Below are 21,928 nucleotides of genomic sequence, written 5' to 3' on the forward strand. Positions count from 1 at the left end.
CCTCTCTGTCCCTCGTTTGTGAGCCCCTTGCCTGCAGCCTGCAGCAGAGCGCTGACCACTGTGTGGTGGGGGGGGGGGGGGTGGCACTGACCAGTCACTGGGGGCCGCTGGGCTGGGTTCCCTCCTGTCCTGTCTCCTGGATGGGGGGTGTGCTGAGGCTCTGCAGCCGTCCCTTGGCAGCAGGACCCCCTTCGCTGCTCCATCTGTTCCGTTCCCAAGAGGCTCTTTGTGTGTCGCTTCTGGGTTGGGAGTCTTGTGGCCAGAGACCACTGGTGCCAAGAGGCCATGGGCCATGTGTGTGTCCACCATGTCTCGTGCATGGATGCCGTGTGACGCTCTGGCTCGACCCTTGCTGTACCAGGAGGCGGGCGGGGGCATGCCTCTTGCCCCTGTCCCCCTGCAGTGGTGTGCAGCTGGGCGGGCAGGAACGCCGGTGGGCAGGACATGGGGCCGGTGTGGGGCCTGCCTCTCCCCCGACCTGCGCCCTCGGAAGGGTCCCTTTCCCCAGGTGCTCTCCTGGAGAGGCGTGTCTGCCGCTCCCGTGAGGTTCCTCCTGCTGGGGCAGGGCCTGGGCCGCTGGAGCCCCTGGGAGGGAGACACCCCCTCCTCACCGGCCTGCTGGCCCAGCGGAGCCCGGGAAGTCCCTGCGTGGGGCCTGCTGGGGCAGGACCCCCAGCGGGAGGGGCTGAGCCCCGGTGCCCCGCCCACCCGGCTCCGCCTGGGCAAGGGCCTAGTGGGCCATGGAGGGAGGCCCCTGCTGCCCTGGCCCACCTCCCCCCTCAGGCCCCTCACGCCCAACCCTCAGCCTGTGAGCTCCCCCGAGCTCCCGGCTGGGGCAGGGGAAGGGGCCCCGCGCCCCGGGCTGGCTGTGGCCTCTGGTCAGGTGAAGTGAAGAAGTGATTGGACGGGGGTGGGGAGAGGGCAGGGCTGGGCGCCTACCCCCGCTCCCTCCTCCCCCCGGCTTGGAGCAGGACTTCAAAAGCTGCAGCCGCTGCGCTCCAGCCCAGGGAAGCCCCGGCGGGCCGGCGGGCGGGCGGGCGGGCGAGCGTCAGCCTGGAGTGGCCGCCACGCTCACCGCAGAGGACCCCAGGACCATGTCTGAGGCCCGGTGTCTGCAGTGAGGGACAGCAGGACCCTGGGAGGCCCATGGTGAGCGGCGTGACCCTCCGGGAAGGCCCCCAGCTCCTTCACGCTGCTGGCGCTAGGCAAATACAGGGTGTGCAGAGCCCCGGGTCCGGGTCCGCCGGCGGCGGCGGCAGCGGGCAGCGGCCTTGGCCGACCCGCGCGGACTGTGCGGTGGGTTGGGCGCCCGCGTCCCGGCCGCTCCCCTGGGCTCGCATGGCTGCCCTCTGGGGGATCCCCCAAGCCTCTCCCTTCCAGCAGGGTGTGGTCTGGGGCTCAGCCCTCGCCGCGCTGGTCCCGGGCCCGGCCGTGCTCCATCCCCGACCCCCGCTCCCGGCGCGGGCGCTTCACCGCAACCCTTGCAGGTGCTCCTCAGGCCGGTACTCTGGGCCCTCCTGCCGCCGCTGCTGCTGGGTCTGGGCCTGGCGCGGGGCAGTGCCGGGCTCCGGGCCTGCAGCGTCCCGGACGTGCTGCGCCACTACCGCGGGCTCATCTTCGAGGACCTGCAGGCGGCCGTGAGGCGCTTCGGGCCCGGGACGGCGCGGGTCCACCGCAAGGGCCCGGCCGGACCAAGCGCCGGCACCTCCTGCGGCGCTCAGCAGGTAGGCGCGTCCCCGCGCCCCCGCCCACTGCGCGCGCGCTCCTGCCCAGGCCCGTGCCCCGCCAGGAGCGCGACATCCTGCTGTCCATCTCGGCCTTGGGGCGCACGCTGCGAGGGGCCGCGCGCGTTCTGCCCAGCCCCGTGTCCCCCCCCCCCCCAGGAGCACGACATCCTGCTGTCCATCTCGGCCCTGGGGCGCACGCTGCGAGGGGCCGCGCGCCCCGGCCGCCGCGGCGCGCTGGAGCGGGCGGCGTGGACGGCGGCGGCGCGCACGGAGGCGGCGATGCGGCTGCACTGCGCGGCACTGGACGGCGGCGGCGCGCGGACACCCCGCGCCCGCCCGGACGCCCCGCGCGGCGGCCGGCGGCGGCGGCTGCTGCGCGCCCTGGACGCGGTGGCCACGTGCTGGGAGAAGCTCTTCGCGCTGCACGCTGAGGCCTCGGACGCCGCCCGGACGCTGCCCTGGCCGGACCCGCACGTGGCCGCCGCCTGGGAGCAGAGACGGGGCGGGACGGAGGGCGGGCTGCCCGGGGCGCTTTGTGAACTCGGGGAGAAACCGCCGGATAAAGGAGATGGCCCAGGAGGGAAGGCCGTCCGGCCCTGACTGCAAGTGGACCTGGCGTTTCCTGTGCTCTGGGGACCCTCGCTGGAGGGAGGAGCAGAGGGGCCAGTGCTGGGCTCCTCAACACCTACCACTCGCCCCTCCTCCGGGCAGCGTCGGCAGGAGGCAGGCCCGTGGCCGTGGCCTCCCCGAGGCCCACTACCCCGTGGGTCCTCTGCAGCCCAGAAGCTACTGCCCAGCCTAGAGCCGAGGAAATGAGGCACCACGAGGCACAGCCAGGAAGTGCGGGCTGGGGTCGGGCGGGCTCAGCCCGGAGTGCCCTCAACTCTCCCCGCTGACCCTGGCAGACACAGCCGCCCCCCAGGGCGCGGCCCCCATGCAGGCACATGCTTTCTGTTGGGGTGAGTCAGGCTCAGGGGAGATCCCCAAGTTAGTGATGTGGGAGGTGGGCTTGGACATGCAGGGTGAGGACAGGGCCTGGCCTGTTGCTCTGGGAGTCCCTGCCTCTAACCTGGGGAGCCCGTGGGCGCACAGGGACCATCCCAAGGGACCTGACAGGGCGGAGAAGGCCCTACTGGGAGACCGGTTCAGGCAGGGGTGTGGGGGGCGGCTCGGCTCCGCAGGCCGAAGCAGGGGAACCCGCTGGCCTCTAGCTCCCCTGGCTGGGGCAGCACTGACACCCCAAACTCAGGAGGGGAGGAGGGGGCTGGCAGGGCCCTGCAGCAGCCCTTGAGCCCCCCCCCCCCAAAGCCCCACTGGGGGCGTGGGGGCACAGACACGTGCCCGTACCTCTCTGGGATCCCGGGGCGTTCCGGGCCCTCGGCGGGGCCCCACGCCTCCTCGCCCTTATTTCTTGGGCTGTCACCGGTGTTCCGAGCTGGGCCCAGAGCAGCCGCGTTCTCAGGGGTGCGCGAGGTAGGGCAGCCCCTGCCGCCACGCCCTGGTCGGGCCGCACCCACGGGTGCCCCGTGAACCAGGGCTTTCCCGGTGAGGCCGCGCACAGCCAGCCTTTCCTGAGGTGGATGGACAGGGCCGTGTGCCCTGCGGCCAATTCTCGGTCCCGTCTAGGGGCAGGCCCGGAGCGACGCCGAACTGCCCAGAAATGACGCTCAGGAGCCCCTGTCGGCCGCCCTGCTCCCCGTCTTGGCCACGCGGGCCGGACGCCCCCGGAGCCCATCCCGAAACGCGCACGCCCGGCCGCGCGCGGGCCTCGGGCGCTGTCCAGGGTTGTGCAACCGCCGGCCGGGAGCCGGGCGGGGCGGGCGGGCCCCGCGGCCCCCCGGGCCGGGAGCCTTTGAAGGCACATCTGGAGCTCGGGCGAGCGGCAGACGCCCCGGGGCCCGAGTCCCCCGGCGCGCGGGGGCGGCGACCCCCGGGAGGGGAAGCAGCTGCGCCCGGCCGGGCCGAGCGGGCCGGCCCAGCTGTGGCCACTGAGCACAAACACAGCGCGCGGGGGGGCGGGCCAGGTGCGGCGCCCATTGTCCCCGCCGGGGCCCGGGGACGGTCCATCCTGCCCTCCTCGGGGCGCCCGGCCGCACAAACAGGAACCGTCGCGGCCCGCACCTGCGCGGGACGCGGGGCCGGCGGCGGCTGGGCTCCCCGCCAGGGCAGCAGACGCTGTCCGCCGCCCGGCGCCCCCTGCCCGGCCTGCGCGGGGCGCGGGGCCAGGGGTCCGGGCTGCGGCCCGAGATAAGCGCCGCGCCCGCCGGCCGCTTCCTGCGCTGCCCCCGCCGCCCGGCGCCCCTTCCTGTTTTCCGGGCGGGCGGGGCGGAGCCTGGCGGGGGCGGGGCCAGGACGGCCACCGGCGTGGCTAGGAGCTGGACGTGGGCGTGGTTGGGCGCGGCCAGGACGGGTCGGGGGGCTTGCTGGGGCGTGTCCGCGCCGGGACGCGGAGGCTGCAGGCTGGGCTGCCAGCCGGGGCTGAGGAAGAGGGGACGGGTGTGGCGGCGTTCCAGGTGCAGGGTTGGCGCGCGAGGGGAGCCGCACCCGCGCCCCTGCCTTGACGCTCGCTGCGAGCTGGTTCGCTCCATTCAGCCTGAGCTCGCCTTGTCATTTCTCCACCCGGGCTTTAGACCCAGCCTCCAGCCCCCATTCTCACACCTCGTCAGGACCCTCTGGGCTGCAGTGGTGGGCGCACCACCACGGTGGAGGGCCGAGCCTCGGTTTGGGGGCCCACTTGGCTCTGTCTGTGGCCTAAGGCCCATCTGCCCTGTGGGGCGAGGCTGAGCACCGAGTGTTGGGACCACCCAAACCAGGCCCTTCAAGACAGGTAGCGCTTCCACCCCGGGCGTGAGCACCCATGAGGCCCATCACATTCTAGGTGTCCAACCTCAGCCCCCAAGTCTGGGAGGAATGAGGTGCCGCTGCCTTGCTATAAAGGGTTCCCGAGGGCTGGGCAATGAATAGCGTATCGCCGGTTGGCCATCAGCTCCCCATATGACCCCGAGCCCTCCAGGAGTGACCCCTTAGCACACAGCCAGGATTAAGCCCTGAGCACCGCTGGGTGTAACCCCCCACAAAAACCCAGAATGCTCCCAAGGGGTGACATCCCCCAGAACAACTGAGTAGGGACAGCACTGAGTAAAATCAGAAAGGGGTGCCTTTGGGTATACTGAGAACCCAGGGGGCTGGGCACAGGTTCGAGGAACTGCAGGGGCCTCCGCACAGAGGCCAGAGCGGCCCTGAGCACCTCTGGGTGTAGCCCTCAAACCAGATTAAATAAAGTGAAAACCACTGAACCGCTGGGTAGGATGTGTGTGACGTGGGGGCTGAGTGGGCTAAAGACTGACCCCATGAGACAGCCCAGGCGTCCTGGGGACAGGGAGAGGGCATGCCTGCTGTCCACACCCCTCTCCTGCCTTCTGTCTGGGCTGCAGGCTGGGCAGGCTGACACCTTGGCTCAGGATGGAGCTTCTGGCTGGAGCAAATCTCCTGGGGCCTATTCCTGGGGGCCTGGCTCAGTGGGAAAAGGGCTGGGGCACGGGGGTACTGAAGGAGGGTAGTGGTCCCCGCATGGGGGTCCTTCAAGACCCTGCCCTGCTCTGAGCCTCTAAGCAGAAGCTCTTCCGGCCGTCTCAGGCCTCATAGGAAATTTAGTCCTCACCAAGACTCCCCATTCCATCCTGGGTCCCTCACTCGGCTGGGGACGGCCATGGCACTGGCCCACGCATGCTCGGGAGGTGGAGAGCAGGGTGGGCCCTACACCAGGGCGCTGTCACCCCACTCAGGGCTTCCCTCCTTCCGCTATCTCGGGAGGGCAGGGCTGCACCAACGCCAGAGTCCCAAGGCTGTCCCTCAGGCTGCCCCTGCTGTGCCTGAACTGGGGTGCACCTGGACAACTGCCCAGGTCTGGGGGCAGAGGCACAGCCAGAGTGAGGTGGGTGGAGTGGCTGTCCGCAGAGGACAGGATTCAACAGTGGTCTCAGCCCCAAGCGCTGTCCAGTGCTGTCTGTTTCCCCAGGGCTCTTTGCCTCCATTGCCTGGGGCTCCTCCCTCCAGACCACTGCAGTCCCCACAGTTGTCCATCTGTCCAGTGTCTTCAGTTTTCTGGGCTCTGCTGCTGGGGAAGGGCAGTCCCCAACTCTGCCGCTGGTCACAGGGTCATGCCTGTCTCTACAGTGGTGTGGCCACCCTGTCTCTGCCCAGGAGGTCCCGCGGAGCAGCTCACACGGCGGCGCACATATGGGCCTGTGCTTGCTGTGGCCAGTCTGACACGTCCCCGGAGCGATGGCCACACAGCTCCCTCACAGAAGCCGAGGGCACGCAGCTGCCCCTGGGGACCATGACCGTCCACCAGGGCAGGAGCTGCGGGCTGGGCAGCACTTGCCTTGGGGACTCACTTGTGGGCGGTCTCGTAGGTCTTGTCTGCGTGAGACAGCGACTGGGACCCAGTGAAGCAGGGCCGGGAGGGGGTGCTGCAGGTGGGCGGGGGAGGGGCCCCTGTGCCGACCCGCGGTTCCTCTGGGCAGGTGGGGCCCAGAGGACTGTCTGTGGGCAGCAGTCTTGCTGGGAGGGGGCTGTTGGCAGGGACCCTCTGGGTCCTAAATCAAGTGAAGGATGAGGGTGCGGGGCCGAGTTGGGGCTTGGACCCTCTGGGAATGACTCAAAAAGGCAAGTTCAGGGCCCCTCCCCCCCGCCGCCCCCGGGGCAACCGGGCCTTGGAAGGAAAAGGTTACACACTTACTCAAAAATTAAATATATTGTAGCGCGTAAAGAAAAAGCAAGCGCGCGGCCGCTCCGGGTCTAGCCCGAGATGCAGGCGCTGTAGTAGACGGCGCTGCTGGCGTCCGAGAGCGCGGCGATCAGGCTGCTCTCCTCGGGGCAGGACATGGGCCGCGGGCCCCGTTTGGCCAGCGCCACGTGGTACGGGAGCGCGGCGTCCGCCCAAGTCCGGCCGCAGTTGAGGTACTGGTCGAACTCGGTGAGGTCCACGTCGGCCCAGAGCTCGGCGCCGGGCGCCAGCGGGTCGGCGGCGTCGGGCTGCGCGGCGTCGGGCGGCGGCGACAGCGGCCCGGCGTAGGGGCCCGCGCCGTAGTAGAGGCCGGCCAGCGGCGCGGCCAGCGGCGGCCCGTAGGCGCCCGGCTCGCGGGGCAGCTCGGCCGCGGCGAAGGGCGCGCGGAAGGGCCGTGGCGCGCAGTCCTCGGGCGCGGCGGGCGGCGGGAAGAAGGCGGCCTCGCCGGGCTCCAGGCCGTCCAGCGGCGAGCGCTCGGGCGTGGGCAGCCCCAGCCCGTCCAGGTCGGCGGCCAGCGCGGGCAGCTCGCGGAAGGCGGGGAAGGGCTCGGGCGGCGGCGCCAGGCCCGGGAGCAGGAGGCCGGGCTCCAGCCGCCGGGCCCTGCGCGCCTGCTTCTTGCGGCGGGGTCGGTACTTGTAGTTGGGGTGGTCGCGCAGGTGCTGCACGCGCAGCCGCTCCGCCTCGTCCACGAAAGGCCGCTTCTCGGCCGCGCTCAGCTCCTTCCAGGCCTTGCCTGCGGCGGGGCGTGGGTCCGCGGGTCAGCGGGGCGGCGGGAGCCGTCGGGTCGTGCAGCCGCCCCCGCGCCCAGGAGACTCCGCGCCCCCGGATCCCTGCGGACCCCGCGCCCCCCGAGGCCCCGCGCCCTCCGCGCCCCCCGGACCCCCGCGCGCGCACGCACTCACCCAGCATCTTGCTGAGCACCGCGTTGTGCAGGTCGGGGTTCTGCTGCGCCAGCCGCTTGCGCTCGTCCTTGGCCCACACCATGAAGGCGTTCATGGGCCGCCGGATGCGCGACTCGTCGGCCGCCGGACGGTCCCCGCGGCCGGCGGGGCTGGGCGGCGCGGCGTGCCCGAGGACCGGGGCCCACGCACAGTCGCGGCGGGCGGGCGGCTCGTCCTGTGCGCCGGGGCCGGGCGGCGACCTCTGCATCCCAGCTGGGCGCGGCCTGGGCGGGACGCGGCGCGGCGGCGGGCGCGGGACGACGGCGCGGGCGGCGGGACGCGACGGCCGCGCTCCGGGTGGGCGCCCAGATATAGCGGCGCGGGGCCAATCGGCGGTGGCGGCGGGCGGGGCGCGCCGGGGCCGCCCCCTCCCCGGGGCGCGCTTCCCTCCCGGCCTCCGCCGAGCCCCCGCCCCCGCCCCGCTGCAGCCGGAGACCCCCGCCGCGGGGCCGCGCGGAGGGGCGTCGGGCCCTTCCTCCCACCCACCGCGTGGCCGGGGGAGGCCCGCCCCCGCCCGGGGAGCCGCCGGGGGCGCGGGCCCTTGTTCTTGGGAGGCGCCCCCCAGCGCGCGGGCCTCCTGGCTCCGGGTAAGGGGCGCCGTGAGAAAGCCGCCGGCAGCTGGGGAGCGCGGCCTCCAAGTGTGGGAGCAGCTTTGGGCCCTGGACCGTCGGGGTTCTGGGCTCCAGACATACGTGGACTGAAGACCACCCTGGATCTGAGTGGAAGCTGCTCCCTCCCCCAGCCCCCACACACCGGAGGTGGGGAAGACCCCAGCAGGAGGAGTGAACATGAACACGGGGTGGACGGTGTCAGGAGCCTCCTTGGACCCCCTCTGGCCAAGGGGAAGTCTGGGCTGCGAAGTGAAGGGCTCCCCCTCTGCCCCCGCCCGCCCCTCCCCACATCGAGGCCAGGCCCGTGCTCTTCTCAGACTCACTGACTGAGCTGCCGCCAGAACGCTGTGGGCAGTGAGGTAGCTGCAGGGGGCTTTCCCAGTTGGCCAAGCAGGGACCCAGGCGCTGGATGGGGGAGGAGGGCTCCAACCCAGGGCACTTGGCTGAGCAGACCACCTGGGTCACCTCCCCGTGGTGCTGGGATCAAACCCCCATACACAGGCAAGCACCTGACCACTGAGCTCTCTGGCCAGGAGACAGCGGCTAGCTTGGTTTACTTCTGGCTGTTGGTGGCTTATCAGAGGGCATTCCTGGTGGTGCCTCAGGAACCGGCTGGACATGGCCTGCAGCGGCTCAGGGTTCTCCCCAGGACCTGCCCCCACCTCACCGTGGCAGGTAGCTCATTGGAAAGGGGGCTGTGAAGATTCGGGTGATTTTTTTTTGGTCTTTCTGGGGGTGTTCCACACCCAGGATTGCTCCTGGCTCTGCACTCGGCTTATTCCTGGCCTGGCTCAGGCTATGGGATGCCGGGGATTGAACTTGGGTCAGCTGTGTGCAAGGCAAAGGCTCTCCCCACTATGTCATTTTGGCCCCTGAAGGTTCAGGGTGAAAAACAAAACTGCCCCTTCGGCCAGCACCTTGAGGTACGGCCTGACTCAGCCTGGGGAACATCTGGTCTGGACACTGCTTCATCCCTGCAGCTGAGGAAGGGGGCTTCCAGGACCCTCCCCGGCCCCTGCCTCCCATGAGGATGGTGTTCTGTCCCCGCACAGCCCAGGTTGTCTGCCCCACTCCAGTGTCTGACAGGATGACTTCACCTCGCCTGGCACCAGCCCATGGTCCTGCCCCTGTCACGTCCTGTGAGCTGGCGGGGGAGGGGAGAGGCGGCTGAAGTGGCCCTGGCCTGGGGTGTCTTCTGTCTCAGCGCCTTTGTAGTCAGACGCAGCGTGAGCACTGGGGGCTGCTCAGTCAGACCTTGCCCCCCACACCCAGAGTGAAGGCCCTAGCCTCCCGCCCCCCAGCTGTGGGCCCCAGCTCTGTCCATGGGGCTGGAGGAGGGACAGCACAGGGGGAGGGCACTGGCCTTGCTTGTGGCTGGTCCAGGTTTGATCCCCGGCATGCTTAGGGTCCCCAGAATCCAGCCAGGAGTGACCCTTGAATGCAGAGCCAGGAGGAGGCCCTGCGCACCGGTGGGTGTGGACCCCAAACTCATAAGCCCAAGTTCGTTCGTCTCAGTGCCATCTGCCCCAGGCAGGCTGGCTGCAGCCCCCACTGTCCTGGCTCTCTGGGCACCACGGTGGACGCTGCAGCTTCCTCTGTCTGTGGGGGCTGGGCTGGGCCTTGGGTGGGTCTGGCCTCCTCCCGCTGCCTCTCAGGCTCCGGGCAACGTCTGAAAAGGATGCTGGGTAACCCCCTTCGGTGGCTCGGGGGTGGCCGACCTCCCAGGCACTGCCCCCGGCTGGCTCAGACCTCACAGGCTCCTGCCGCCCCTCCCGGCTGCTGGAGCCAAGCCTGGGACCAATTACCGAGTCCCTGGGGCGGCCCATCCTGCCCGGGTGCAGGGCCTGCTGGACGTGGGTCCAGGTGGAGGGCCGGAGCCTGGCCACCACCCACAGGCCCCGCCTGTGGCCCCGCTGGAGGGGTGCGCCTGGGCTCAGGACACTGCAGAGCTCCCTGGCCCTGCTGGGGTGGGCGTGAGACTTGCCACGGAGTCGGGGTCCTAGTGAGGCCTCAGAGCGGGCAGTGGGATAAGCCGCACTGGGGGCTCAGGCTGGCTTCTCCAGGAGATGGCCTAGGCTGGGGTCCGCAGGGAAAGGGGGGACAGGGCGCTGCAGGGTGACTGGCCGGGATGCTGCTGCTTGCTTCTGCTCAGCGGGGGCTCTGTGGGAACAGGGCTGCCCCCCAGCTGCTCCAGTTGCCCCGGCAACAGCAGGGAGGGTCCAGGAAGTGGCTCAGGAAGGAAGGCGCAGCTGTGAGAGCCGGGCGGCCTTCAGGCGCCAGACTCCGTGTCTGTCCCGCCGTCCGGCTGGGCCCCGCCCTGGGCACCGACCCCTTCCCCTCTTGGGGCCTGCAGGTGCCGGCTCCCCGGAGGTCCTGGGGGGCCAGGTGGGGACTGTGAGTGGGCTCCCTCCCTCCCCGTGGCTGCGCTGAGCTGCCCTCGGGAGGCAGGCCCCTGGACCCTTGCCACCCCCTTGCCGCCTGCTTTGGCACCCAGCTGATTGTGGCTCGGAGTATCTGGGGGCAGGCCATATTCTGGGGACCTCCTTGCTCAGAGCAGGAAGCATGCGTGCCCATCCTAGCTGCTCCGGCGGACTTCCAGGCGGCAGCAGTTGCTGGGAAGAGCAGGTGCGGATGGACGGTGCTGGGGCTTCTGGGGGCCCTCGGGGTGCAGGGGGCCCATTCAGGAGCGGCACCGAGCACTCAGGAGAGGCCCCATCAGTGATGGAGGCAGAGGAGCGTGGGGCGATGAGGACAGACCCCTCAGTCCCAGGGCTTGTCTTGGTTTCCCTCCAGGGGTAGGACCCACAGCCCCTGACCCACTGCTGCCGGGGGCCCTGGGGAGGGGGTGGCGTGGCCGCCAGGCTGTCGGGCTGGCTGGGCAGAGAGGCGGCGTTTCTGGGAATTGTGTGGGGGAAGCACATTGTTCCAGGGAGCCAGCGCCTGCCCGCCCTGCGAGCCTCAGGGGACAGCTCTCAGGGAGGGGCTGGGGGCCGGGCTGGGGCTTTCCCACGCGGGTCACCCTGGGAGGAGGCTCTCCTGGCCCAGAGACTTGGACACCAGCACCGCCTGCCCCTGGGGGCCAGCCCCTCCCTGGCACGGGTGTGCAGGTCGGCTGGAGTGGGCACACACATTTCCCTGTTGGCATGGGACGAGGGTCTGCCTGTGCGAGCAGGGCGGTCCCGTGCTTCCCACCGAGGCCCCTACCCCACAGAAGGAAACTTACTGCGGTGGGGGGTCAGGGCCAGTTCTGACCTGTGGGGTTGACACAAAGAGACAATAAATGAGCTTCCGACACTTCCCTGGGCTGTGGAGGGGAGGGGCAGCCTCTGGGCCAAAGGTGCTGTGGCCGGCAGGGAGCACCCTGGGGTGCTGTGGGATTCCCAGAGGCCCAGGACCGAGCTGGGCTCCCCACATCCAAGGCCATAGCGCTCTCCAGCATGGGGCCAGCCCCTGGGGGGGTCTCTGAGGCTCAGGGTGAGGCTCAGCTGGAAGTCTCGGGCTTCCTTTGTCTCTGGGGCCACGCCCAGCAGTGCAGCTTTCTGAGGGCCCCGGGGGGTGCCTGAGGGGAAGTGTCCTGGGGGTCCCAAGTGGTGAGGCTTGCGGAGCCCCTAGCACCAACTCACAAACCCTCTGCGGGGTGCGCCCAAATCTCTGATTGGTTGAGTGTTTCTCAGCCCGGCGTGCCCGAGATAAAGACCTTTCTCCGGGGTGAGGCGCCCTCTCAGGCCTTTCCTGCCCTGGACCCAAGCTGTCCTGGGGGTGGGGGTGGGGGGCAGAGCCAAGGGGAGGCCTGCAGAGCAGGGACAGGCGTTCACAGCTCACTGCTGCCCCCCGGAGGCCAAGCTCATGGTGGGCAGCGGGGAGCCCGCCGGGACTGCTCCTCCTGTCCCTACTGTGCCCACGTTTGTCCTTAGGACAATGTTCAACCCCACCTAGGTGTACCCTCACCCTTCATGACTTCTACATAGCTATGCTCTAAGAGGACTAGATGGGGATCAGGATGATGGAGCTATGACGGCTGTGATTCTATGACGACTGTGATTGTGCCGCGAGGGGAGAGATCCGACTACGCTGGGGAGAGAGAAATAAACCGACTGCGACCAGCCAGGGACTGTTTTTCCCTTCCCCGGGTCTTCGTCCCTCCGTCGCCGTGGGCCGGCCAGGGGAACGGTTCTCGCCACTGAACACTCGAGTCCCTCACTTCCGCGTTTTTCTTTGAAATTCACACTTTGCATGTGCCCTCACCCTGGTACTGTCTTCCAGCCTTTCTTGACTTATTTCTTTGGCTTCTTTGAGTCACACTCGGGAATGCTTAGGGGTTACTCCTGGCTCTGTACTCAGGAATTATTCCTGGCGGTGCTCCGGGGACCATATGGGGATCAAACCCGGGTCAGCCGCGTGCAAGACAAACACCCTGCCTGCAGCCTTTAGTCTTCTGTTTTGTTTTTTTGGCGGGGGTTGGGCACATCCACCAGTGCTCAGGGACTTATTCCTGGTGGTGCTCAGGGTACCCTATTGTAGTACAGGAATCGAACCTGGGTTGACCACATGCAAGGCAAGTACTGCACTCACCGTGTACTCTCCCTGGCCCTTGTCATCATTCTTCTGTTGTTGTGTTTTTTTGGGACACAGCTGTGGTGCTCAGGGCTTACTCCTGGAGGTGCTCAGGGGACCATATGGGATGCTGGGATGGAACCTGGGTCAGCCATGTGCAAGGTAGATGCCCTATCTGCTGTACTATTTCTCTGTCCCTTGGTCTTCATTCTTTTTTTTTAAAGACTTTTTATTTATTTATTTTTGCTTTTTGGGTCACACCCGGCGATGCACAGGGCTTACTCCTGGCTCTGCACTCAGGAGTTACTCCCGGCGGTGCTCAGGGGACCATATGGGATGCTGGGAATCGAACCTGGGTCGGCCGCGTGCAAGACAAACGCCCTACCCGCTGTGCTATCTCTCCAGCCCGTTGGTCTTCATTCTTAGTCACTTCCTAAGTTCAGGCTTGGAGCCAGTGAGCTAGGGTATCTTTGGGGCAACCGTGTCAACACCTCAAAGGGTCCCTGACACACGCCCCATGGTGAGATGCCAGTGACCTCTCACTTGGGCGTCTACCTGCACATGGTCCAAGGCGAGCTGCAGGCTAGCTTCCAGGGTATCTGCTGCCTTTCCCCCTAGCAGGAGAGAGGAGGCAAGGATAGACAGGCCCTGCTTTGGTCCAGAGTGCCTGCAGGACCTGCTCTGGTGCCCAGGGCAGGTGCTAAGCAGGGCTCCCCCCTGTCCTGTGGGCGCCTCGGCAGCAGTCCTGGGTAGCCCTGGTGATGCTTCCGAGCACCCTGTTGTGACCCAACATGGGGCTGTGAGCGGTCTGGAAGCTCCTGGACGCACAGCTACCGCGCAGAGGCAAGGCATGAGCTCTTCAGCCCTGTCTGTGGGTGTAGAGGCTGAGCTCGGTGCCGGGCCTCCTCAGACCCACTCTCACCTCCAGCTGGAGGGTGCTCCCGCCAAGCTACAGCTGTGGGGTGCTGCGGTCCCTGCCGGTTCTGGCTGCAGGTCAGCCCGTCAGCTTCCTAGTCAGACTCGGCTTGTCCGTGGGAAGGGGATAGCCTCTCCTGGTGCGGGCAGACCCTTAGAGGCTGTCCATGTCCTCTGATTCTGAGGACCTGGGCATGAGGCTGGGCTCAGCTCAAAGGCAAGGCCCCAGGTCACAGTGAGGGACCAATCACCCTGGGTCTGAATGGCCCCAGGGCATCTGCCAGGAAGCACTTTTGCTTTTTAGGAGGAAGTGGCACCTTTTCTTCACCAATGACAAAGAGCTGTCAAACTGACCAGTTGGGGTGCTTGACCCAGCTGTGAAATGGCACTGGGCTCACACGCGGCCCACCTGGGTTCCCAGCAGCACCAGGACTGGCAGCGCCCGGACGGGCCCTGAGTGTTGCCGAGTGCGGTCCCCGGGAGACCAGCTTCCACGCTCCCTCTCTCTGCCGGGCAGCTCCGTCCTACCTAACGGACCACCGAGAGCTCAAGGCCAGCCCAGGTGTTTGGACCTCTGCCCCTCTGCGCCCATAATTACTCACACTGAACTCTGGTGACGACCGACCCCCGGCCCGGCCTCTGCCCTCCTCCAGGCAGCCACGCAGCACGGCCCCAGGAGGAAGGCAGCGGTGGCCGGAAGCCACGCTGGCCCCCCAGGCCCGCGTGGCCGCCGCCGCAGTGGACTCGGACAGCCGCAGCACAGTGCTCCCGCGTGACGTCACGCCAACGCCCAGCCCGGAGCACAGGCGCAGGCGGCCACGTCTGGTCCGAAGCGTGAGCCCAGGGGTCAGCAGTCCGTGGGCGAGTCCTCCCGGGCCCCGCAGCTGGCTAGTGCTCTGCGCTGCCCCCACGCCGGGTCTCGGGCACGCAGGGCGTCGGCGCGGGGGCCCGCAGAGCCTCGCCCGCGCGTGGTTTGACTGCCCGGACCAGCGGAGGGGGCCCTAGGAGTGGGGTCGTTACCAAAGGGGCGTGGCTGCTCGCGGGAAGCGGACCCCCAGCAGCTCCGAAGCCGGGGGCGGGGGGGCGGGGGCGGACCGCGCTGGCACGCGGGGGCCTGTGGGAACGCGAGTCTTTTGGCTCCCCCAGCAGCCGGAGGCGGCCCCGTCGGGACTACGTTTCCCGGCGGGCCGTGCGCGCGCCCGGGGGCCCCTGGGAGTCGTAGTCCTCGAGGGCGCCGGCACGCGGGCGCCGGGCGGGGCGGGAACTACGTGTCCCAGCATGCGGCGCGGCCCCGCGGGGGCCGGGGGTTTGAACGGAGGGTCTCGAGCCCCGCCGGGCTGCGTCGGTGCGGCGGGTGCGGGAGGAGCCGGAGCCGAGGCCGGGTCTGGCGCAAGGGGCTGCGGGGGCGCCGCCCCCCAGGCGAGGATGGGCAAAGAGGAGGAGATAGCGCGGATCGCCCGAAGGCTGGACAAGATGGTCACCAAGAAGAGCGCGGTGAGGGGTCCGACGGGCGGGGGCGGGGCGGGCAGCGGGGACGCGGGAGCGGCGGGGGCGAGGGGCAGTGGCCGGCGGGGGCAGCGGCCGGCGGGGGCAGCGGCTGGGGGCGGGGCGGCCAGCGGAGCGGCAGCGGCCGGCGGGGGCAGCGGGGCCGGCGGGAGCGGCCGGCGGCGGAGGCGGGGGGTGGTGGGCAGCGGCCGGGGGCGGGGCGGCTAGCGGAGGGTCAGCGGCCGGCCCCTGCTGAAGGCCCCTCTCCCAGGACGGCGCCGTGGAGCTGCTGCGCGAGCTGAGGGCCATGCCGGTGACGCTGCCCCTGCTGCAGGTGGGTCGCGCCCCTCCTGGGGGCAGCCTGGGGCCCCTGCCGCTCCCAGCCCGGGGTCTGGAGAGGGCCCGCCTCACCCCGCCGGGTTCCAGCAGGACTGGCCCGCAGACTCCGAGGTCTTCCTGCAAGCGGGCCCTGACGGCTGCCCTGCCCGGCCGTTCCTTGCAGTCCACCCGCGTTGGCATGTCCGTCAATGCCCTGCGGAAACAGAGCTCGGACGAGGACGTCATTGCCCTGGCCAAGTCGCTCATCAGATCCTGGAAGAAGCTGCTGGGTGCGGCTGGGCAGCGGGGAGGGGCAGCCCCGGCCCTAGGTGTGGGTGGGGGTCGGAGATGCCCCTCTGGGTTCTGTCTGGACGCGGTGCAGCTGCGTGGCTTCTGACCACCAGGGGTCTGTAGGCCCCCCACCCCACCCCCGCCCCCTGAACGGGCTCCTGAAGGGTCCCACGCCACCCCTAGGCTGAGTTTGGCACGGTGGGCAGCAGGGTGGTCTGGAGTCCCCCTCAGACCTAGGAAGGCATAATGGGAGCTTGGGCCTGGGGTGGTCAGCTGGCCCTGCCCTGGGGGCCTTTTCCGTCACCACATCCTCTCCTTGGGCACCTGCAGATGCATCTGACACCAAGGTCAGGGACAGGAGGCGGGGCACCAGTGTGTCCGCGACGTCAAGGGACACGCCAGAGGCCTCGGACCCCAGGTAGTTGTCCCATGGGGGGGCAGTCAGTGGTTTCCAGCACCGCTGGATGCGCCTGCCAGGCCTCCCGCGGGCACACATGCTGTCTGGGGCGGCTCCTGGCACAGGCTGAGGCTGCAGGCTCTGCCCAACCCAGCAGACAGGTGGGGCTGCGCGGTCTCCTTGTCCCCTGGCCAAGGGGCCCCGGCTGCTGCCCATCCGGAGCTTCTCCAGGAACCCCAGGGTCCCAACTCCCAAAGGGGCCCAGGAGTGTGAGGGGGGCAGGGGTGCCGGACAGACAGGCCCCCTCTTGAGGGAGGCACCTCTTGAGGGGTGTGGGAGGGACAGGCCCCCTGCAGCATGTTGTGTGTTCTGAGGCGTCCACCTCTGGTGACCCTGAGGGTTGGGCTTCCTGGGGGCAGTGCCGTCCAGTGCATGCTCTGTGCCCCCAGCCGCAGAAAGCCCGAGCTGCCCAGGACGCCGCCCACCCCCAGGATCACCACGTTCCCCCCAGTGCCGGTCACCTGTGATGTTGTGCGTAACAAGTGCCGGGAGATGCTGACTGCTGCCCTGCAGACGGACGGTGAGCAGGAGGCCCCCACCAGCCTGCCGCATGGACCTGGCCATGGGCATGGGTCTGGGGGCGCTGGGCAGGGCAGTGAACTGGGTGCCTCTTCCAGATGACCATGTGGCTGTGGGCGCAGACTGTGGACGCCTCTCGGCCCAGATCGAGGAATATATCCTTGGACGCGAGCCCCCCAGGGCCCCCTGCTCGCTGTCAGGCCTGGGCTGCTCACGCTCGCCTGTGTGCGTGTGGGGCGGGGGGTGACCCCACGGGAGACCTTGTCGGCCCTGCCTCCCCGCTCCTTGACTGCCACCACGCATCTACCGGGACCTGGGGAGCACGGACCTGAAGTACAAGAACCGAGTGCGGAGCCGCATCTCCAACCTGAAGGACGCCAGGAACCCTGAGCTGCGGAGGAATGTGCTGTGCGGCACCATCTCCCCCCAGCAGATCGCCGTGATGACATCAGAGGTGAGCCCGGGGGTGGGGGGCCGCCCCTGTGGGGAGGGGCTGAGCACCGAGCCCCTCGCCCAGGAAATGGCCAGCGAGGAGCTGAAGGAGATCCGCAAGGCCATGACGGAGGAGGCGATCCGGGAGCACCAGATGGCCCGCGCGGGGGGCGCGCAGACGGACCTGTTCACCTGCGGCAGGTGCCACAAGAAGAGCTGCACCTACACGCAGGTGAGTCTGCAGGCAGTGCTGTGCGCCCGTGGAATCAGGGCCGGCTGCGGCCTCTCCCTGGCTCCCTGCCACCCGGGGACTCCCTGCATCCGAGGTGGCACCCAGGGGGTGTCTGAGCCCAGGCCGGGCCTCCCCCAGGTGCAGACCCGCAGCTCTGATGAGCCCATGACCACTTTTGTCGTCTGCAACGAGTGTGGCAATCGTTGGAAGGTAGGTGGGCTGGCAGGCCACTGAGCAGGAGGGACGGCGCGTGGGCAGCTGTGTCCCATGGACACCTCTCTCGTGTCCCTGCAGTTCTGCTGAGCTGTGTACGCATGCGCTCCACCCGGGCCATGGCCGGCGCCACCCTCCTCGTCCTTTGCTCAGCTGCCCTGGAGACCTGCTCGGTGCCTGTCTGCCCCAGGCCGCCCGGCCCACTCCCGCTGCACTGTCTTCCCCCAAGTATTAAAGGTTCCTTTTTGCCATCCTGCCGCCTTGGTTCTGGTGGGCTGTGCCCGGCCTCTCTGCCCCACCCTGGGCCATCGGCTGTTGGAGACTTGGGACAGGGAGGAGAGCAGGCCCCAGCGGGGTGGGCGTGGATGCGGAGCAGGGCCGTGCCAGTGCACTGCCCTCACTGGGCCGACACCTGGCTCTGACCTCTCCCACGTGTGGGCACAGGACACTTGGAGGAATACGAAAACACGTTTCTCTTTTGACGAAACACAGCAAGGAACATGTGCTGAGGGTTAAGGCTGAGAGACAAATAAAACCGGCCGGGTCCCGCGGCCTGACTCCGGGGGCAGCCAGCTTGGGTAGGGGTTCTCTGTCTTCTCCAGGGCTGCCCGGGAGGAGCCGAGGTGTGGGTCCATCTGGAGATTCCTGCTAGGGGCCCCACAGAGGCCCTGGGGAGCGTCTGGGTGCCCATGCAGAACGTGGGCAGCAGGCCTGGGGCCCTGGCACGGCCGGCCCCGAGGTAGGGGGCGTCTGTGGTGGGCTAGGCCTCACTGCAGGCAGGCGGGTCCGTGCGGAGCAGCAGGGCCCGGTAGGTGGGGGAGCTGAGGAAGCGGGGGTAGGAGTCCCGGTGCATGAGCGTGTAGATCTGCATCTGCGCGTCGTCGAAGGTGTGCGCCGAGGGCTCCTGCATCTTCCTGTTGATGCCCTCCCGCACGCGCGAGTCCAGGCTCACCTGGGGGAGGGGAGCCTGTCAGCGCCCGGGCACGCCCCCAGCCCCTCCCTGGGGCCGCCATACCTCCTTGGGGGACAGGATGGACACGTAGTCCTCGTAGATGAGCCGCGCCTTCTCGTCCACCACGTGCTGGTTGGCCTCCGCCTTGAGCTCCTCGCAGGCCATCCAGAAGAGCATGTTCTCCTCGCTGTACTCCGTGCGCAGGAACTCCCGGAAGACGCCGCGGCCCGCCGGGCTGTGCATCAGCTTGTCAAAGGACTGTCCCCAGCTCTGCACCTCCTCGGGGCTCGGGGTGGCACTGTGGGCATCGTGGGCACCGCCCTGGCCAGGTCAGGCCCCGGGCCCGTGCCTAGACCCCCCACGGGCAGGCACTGAGGCTGGCCAGACTCACCACGCCCCGCAGCTGGGAAGGGGTTGCAGCTTGCTCTCCCGGGAGGCCCGCCACGCCCGCCGTCTCTCTTCGTTCCTGCCAGCACAGTGCCCACTGCTGCCCACGGCCCAGGAGCACCCCACGCCCGCGGCACGCAGCACGCGTGCGCACCGGGTCTGGGGCTCGGCTCCCCCCCAGGCCCCTCTGGGGTGGGCCCCAGCCAGGGTTCCCGCAGACAGCCTAGGGGCTGCAGTCCGGGCGCGCTGCGCAGGCGCTGGCCCCGCCCCCCGCCCGTCCCCCTTACCAGGAGCAGTTGCAGCAGCAGCACCAGCACAGGCAGCAGGGGCTGCGGCTGGGGGCCGCGCGAGAGCAGGCATCGCTGGACATGGGCGGGGGCTGCGCTGCCTCCTCTGGCCCCGGGTGCTGGAGGAGAGGGGGACGCTCAGCCGGGGCCGCACACCTGCGGCCGCCCGCTCCCGCTCCCAGCACACACCTGCTTCTCCGCCTCCTGTGGGGTGGGCATGAGTGGGTGGGGCTGGACGCCGGGGCTCTTGGGTGCTGGTTCCGGGACCCTCGCCACAGACAGGGGCCTCTGAAGGAAGAGGCGGAGCTGGCCGCAGGGTCTGCGCCTCCCAGCCCTGCAGAGGCTACCGAGGGCGCGGAAGGCCACGCAGCGCCCAGGGTCCAGGGCAGGGTCGCTGGAAGCCAGAACCTGGTTCCTCTTCCTGGTTTCCGGCTCCCTCCCTCCCTCCCGCGACGCCGCCGATGCCGGGCTGGGGGTCCCAGAAGGCCCTTGGCCGCGGACAGGCCTCGCGGCTTGGGGGGGCTTCACAGAGCTTCCAGGAGGCCTGGTCCTCGGGTGCCCTGACACCTTCCAGCCTGCTGGTGCCTGAACCGCCCAGGTCACCCACTCCCCACCCACTCCCTGCCACGGGCCGTGGGGCCACTGTCCAGAGTATCCTGCAAAGCAGCATGGGCAGCGCAGGCCAGCCCAGAGCCAGGAGGCTGCCCCTACCTCCGGCTATGGCGCTGAGGCCGCGGCCTCTCCCGATGTCCACTTCCCTCGGGCGAGGGCCCGCGGAACCCGGGTCATCCTGAACGCGGCCACCGGGCAGTTCTGTAGTGCGTCGCCCGGGCCGGGAGGGCACAGCGCCCAGCGGAGCAACACCCAGCACAGCGCCCAAAGGCACCCGCTTTCCCCGCTCACCCCTCCCCTCTCCTCCCCGCTGCCCCCACCCTTGCTCCTGGCCACGTCGGGGTCTCGCTCTGGGCACCTCTGGGCTCCTCGGCGGCGTCCGGGGCTGCCCTCAGGGTGGGACTTCTGGGGAGAGGAAGGGGTGTGGCCGCCCCTGCGGTGCGGGCCCCCACGGCCCGCCCAGGGCGGGGGCCGGCCTCGCTCCCGCCGCGGCCCGCGCGCCCCCTGCCCGGCGTGTCCGCGACGGGCCGCGGGGACGGGGGCTCCCTCGGGAGCTGCCTCGGCGCCGCCCGCTGAAGGGAAAGGCACGCGAGCCCGCCCAGTCCAAAAAAAGAAGAAACTGACAATCCGGAAAAGAGCGCCGCGACCTCCGGGCAGGGGCCGGGCCGCGGCCGCGCGCCCCCGCCCCGCGCCCCCGCCCCCGCCCGCGCCCGCGTCCCGGGGTCCCGGCCGGCCCCGCCGCCCCCCGCGCCCCCCGCCGCGGCGCCCCACTCACCGGCGGCCCGAGCGCGGGCGGGGGGGCGCCCAGCCCCGCCCCGGCTGCCCAGGGGCGCGCGCGCCGCGGCCAGGGCGCGGGGGGCGCGCGGGGCCTCGGACCCGCACGGCCGAGTCTGCGGGCGGCGCCGCGGGCCGCTCCTTCCGGCGCCCGGGGCGATCACTTCCCCACTCGCTGCGGAAAAGGGGAAGCGCGGCGCCCCTCCCCCCGGGCGCCAGTTCCGCCGCGGCCGGGGCCCACGTGGACCCCGCGCCCGCGCCCTCGGGGGCGGCCCCGCACTCACCGCCGCGCGCCCCGAGCCCGCGGCCGGGAGGGGCGCCGAGTGCGCAGGCGCGTGGCCCGGCGCTACTCCCCGCCCCGCGGCCGGTCCCCTCGGGCCCGCGCTGACCCGTCCCGCCCGGCCGGTCCGCGGGGGGAGCGGCGCCCCTGGCCCGGGCGGGCCGGCGAGCACGGCCCCGCGTCCGCTTCGTCCGCCGATGCTTGCGGCGCTCTGCGGGGGCCTGGCACGGTGAGGCGCAGGTGCAGGTCGCTTGGCTCGGGTGTCCCGAGGACGGGGCGGTGGTGCTCCCCCAGATTAGCGCCTCACCTTCCCGCACATCCCCCGCGCGCCCCAGCCCGCCCGGGCCTGGAGAGTGACCCCGGGGGTCCCTGCCGTCCAAGCCTCTCCCATTTCGCACCTCAAGTGTGTATGATGGGACTCGTGGGCATGGCAAGACCAGGGCTCGCAGCCGCTCACCGTCCAGTCCCCAAAGGACGACAGCGGGGCCGGCGGAGAGAAACAGCCCAGCCCTGGACGAGACAAAACCAGCCGGCGGCCGGGCGGGAGACAGCCGCGTTCAGCAGTGGGTCGGGGGGTTGGGGCTGAATGCACCTGACCCGCTGTTGCTCCTGGCTGTCCAGTCGCAAGGCACGGGCAGCTACTCTTCCTCGGCCGACCCCGGAGGCACGCGTGGCCTTGGCGCTCACGCACTGCTGTGTGGGGCTGCTGGCCGAGACCAGCCAACTCACTCCTCTGGGGCAGGGGGCTCCCTCTGCGGCCACTGTCCAGGCGTCTGCCTCTGGGGCTCGTGGTCTATTCCCGATCTCCTCGGCACCGGACAAGGCCACACGGCAGGCCGCGTCTGTCTCCAGCTGAGTTCCGAGCCCCACCCAGTCGTGTGTGACCCCAAGCTTCCAGAGCCCTGATGTGTGTGTCTGACCTGTCCCTCGGACGCACTGGACATGCCCTTAGGGCACTCAGCGTAGGGGGAACCCACCGTCCTCTGTGGCCTGCATGCCCACCTGCTGAGGGAGGCCTGCAGCACCTCAGCACTCACTCTGTGGTTCCAGAGACCAGACTCGGGTGCCCTGCGACAGGCAGGCACACGACTGCCCTGCCACCTCCATGCCCACAACGAGGAAAGGCAGAGAGTGGTGGGTTAGACAACACGT

The 21,928-nt window shown here is 69.9% G+C and overlaps 4 protein-coding genes across 5 annotated transcripts in view; 2 read left to right on the forward strand and 2 right to left on the reverse strand.

Moving 5' to 3' along the window:
• Positions 1-17,620, forward strand: part of TCEA2 (transcription elongation factor A2) — a 102,666-nt gene extending 85,046 nt beyond the window's left edge. The window contains exons 2-11 of one of the 2 annotated variants that reach the window (XM_056108055.1): positions 14,950-15,031; positions 15,294-15,356; positions 15,525-15,630; positions 15,962-16,049; positions 16,478-16,608; positions 16,706-16,762; positions 16,907-17,061; positions 17,125-17,271; positions 17,410-17,481; positions 17,566-17,620. In XM_056108055.1, coding sequence (XP_055964030.1) covers positions 14,963-15,031; positions 15,294-15,356; positions 15,525-15,630; positions 15,962-16,049; positions 16,478-16,608; positions 16,706-16,762; positions 16,907-17,061; positions 17,125-17,271; positions 17,410-17,481; positions 17,566-17,574 — 897 coding nt within the window. In that variant the 5' untranslated portion in view covers positions 14,950-14,962 and the 3' untranslated portion in view covers positions 17,575-17,620. Of the gene's footprint in view, positions 1-14,792; positions 15,032-15,293; positions 15,357-15,524; positions 15,631-15,961; positions 16,050-16,477; positions 16,609-16,705; positions 16,763-16,906; positions 17,062-17,124; positions 17,272-17,409; positions 17,482-17,565 lie in introns of those variants that run through there. The other variant, XM_056108054.1, reaches the window with a different exon arrangement.
• CUNH20orf204 (chromosome unknown C20orf204 homolog) lies at positions 1,059-2,327 on the forward strand. The gene is made up of 3 exons (XM_056108136.1): positions 1,059-1,149; positions 1,488-1,724; positions 1,884-2,327. Exons 1-3 carry the CDS (start codon positions 1,147-1,149, stop codon positions 2,325-2,327), a joined length of 684 nt encoding a protein of 227 aa, XP_055964111.1. The 5' UTR covers positions 1,059-1,146.
• Positions 6,490-7,874, reverse strand: SOX18 (SRY-box transcription factor 18). The gene is made up of 2 exons (XM_056108067.1): positions 7,419-7,874; positions 6,490-7,249 (listed from the first exon to the last, which is right to left on the reverse strand). Exons 1-2 carry the CDS (start codon positions 7,663-7,665, stop codon positions 6,528-6,530), a joined length of 969 nt encoding a protein of 322 aa, XP_055964042.1. The 5' UTR covers positions 7,666-7,874; the 3' UTR covers positions 6,490-6,527.
• Positions 17,621-18,026: 406 nt separating the features above from the next.
• RGS19 (regulator of G protein signaling 19) lies at positions 18,027-19,398 on the reverse strand. Its single transcript, XM_056108063.1, has 5 exons — positions 19,300-19,398; positions 19,111-19,229; positions 18,828-18,902; positions 18,500-18,734; positions 18,027-18,436 (listed from the first exon to the last, which is right to left on the reverse strand). Exons 1-5 carry the CDS (start codon positions 19,327-19,329, stop codon positions 18,245-18,247), a joined length of 651 nt encoding a protein of 216 aa, XP_055964038.1. The 5' UTR covers positions 19,330-19,398; the 3' UTR covers positions 18,027-18,244.
• Between the last annotated feature and the right edge of the window lie 2,530 nt (positions 19,399-21,928).

The sequence above is a fragment of the Sorex fumeus genome, unplaced genomic scaffold, assembly GCF_029834395.1.
Source record: "Sorex fumeus unplaced genomic scaffold, SorFum_2.1 ptg000193l, whole genome shotgun sequence".
In the NCBI taxonomy this organism is placed as follows: domain Eukaryota; kingdom Metazoa; phylum Chordata; class Mammalia; order Eulipotyphla; family Soricidae; genus Sorex; species Sorex fumeus.

Coding starts and splice junctions, on each gene's coding strand:
- CUNH20orf204 (XM_056108136.1), top strand. Junction 1,725..1,883: donor CCTCCTGCGGCGCTCAGCAG/GTAGGCGCGTCC, acceptor CCCCCCCCCCAG/GAGCACGACATCCTGCTGTC.
- SOX18 (XM_056108067.1), bottom strand. CDS start 7,665: ATGCAGAGGTCGCCGCCCGGCCCCGGCGCACAGGACGAGCCGCCCGCC. Junction 7,250..7,418: donor GGTGCTCAGCAAGATGCTGG/GTGAGTGCGTGC, acceptor GCCCCGCCGCAG/GCAAGGCCTGGAAGGAGCTG.
- RGS19 (XM_056108063.1), bottom strand. CDS start 19,329: ATGCCCACCCCACAGGAGGCGGAGAAGCAG. Junction 18,903..19,110: donor TGCTGCTGCAACTGCTCCTG/GTAAGGGGGACG, acceptor CTGTGCTGGCAG/GAACGAAGAGAGACGGCGGG. Junction 18,735..18,827: donor CTTCCCAGCTGCGGGGCGTG/GTGAGTCTGGCC, acceptor CGATGCCCACAG/TGCCACCCCGAGCCCCGAGG.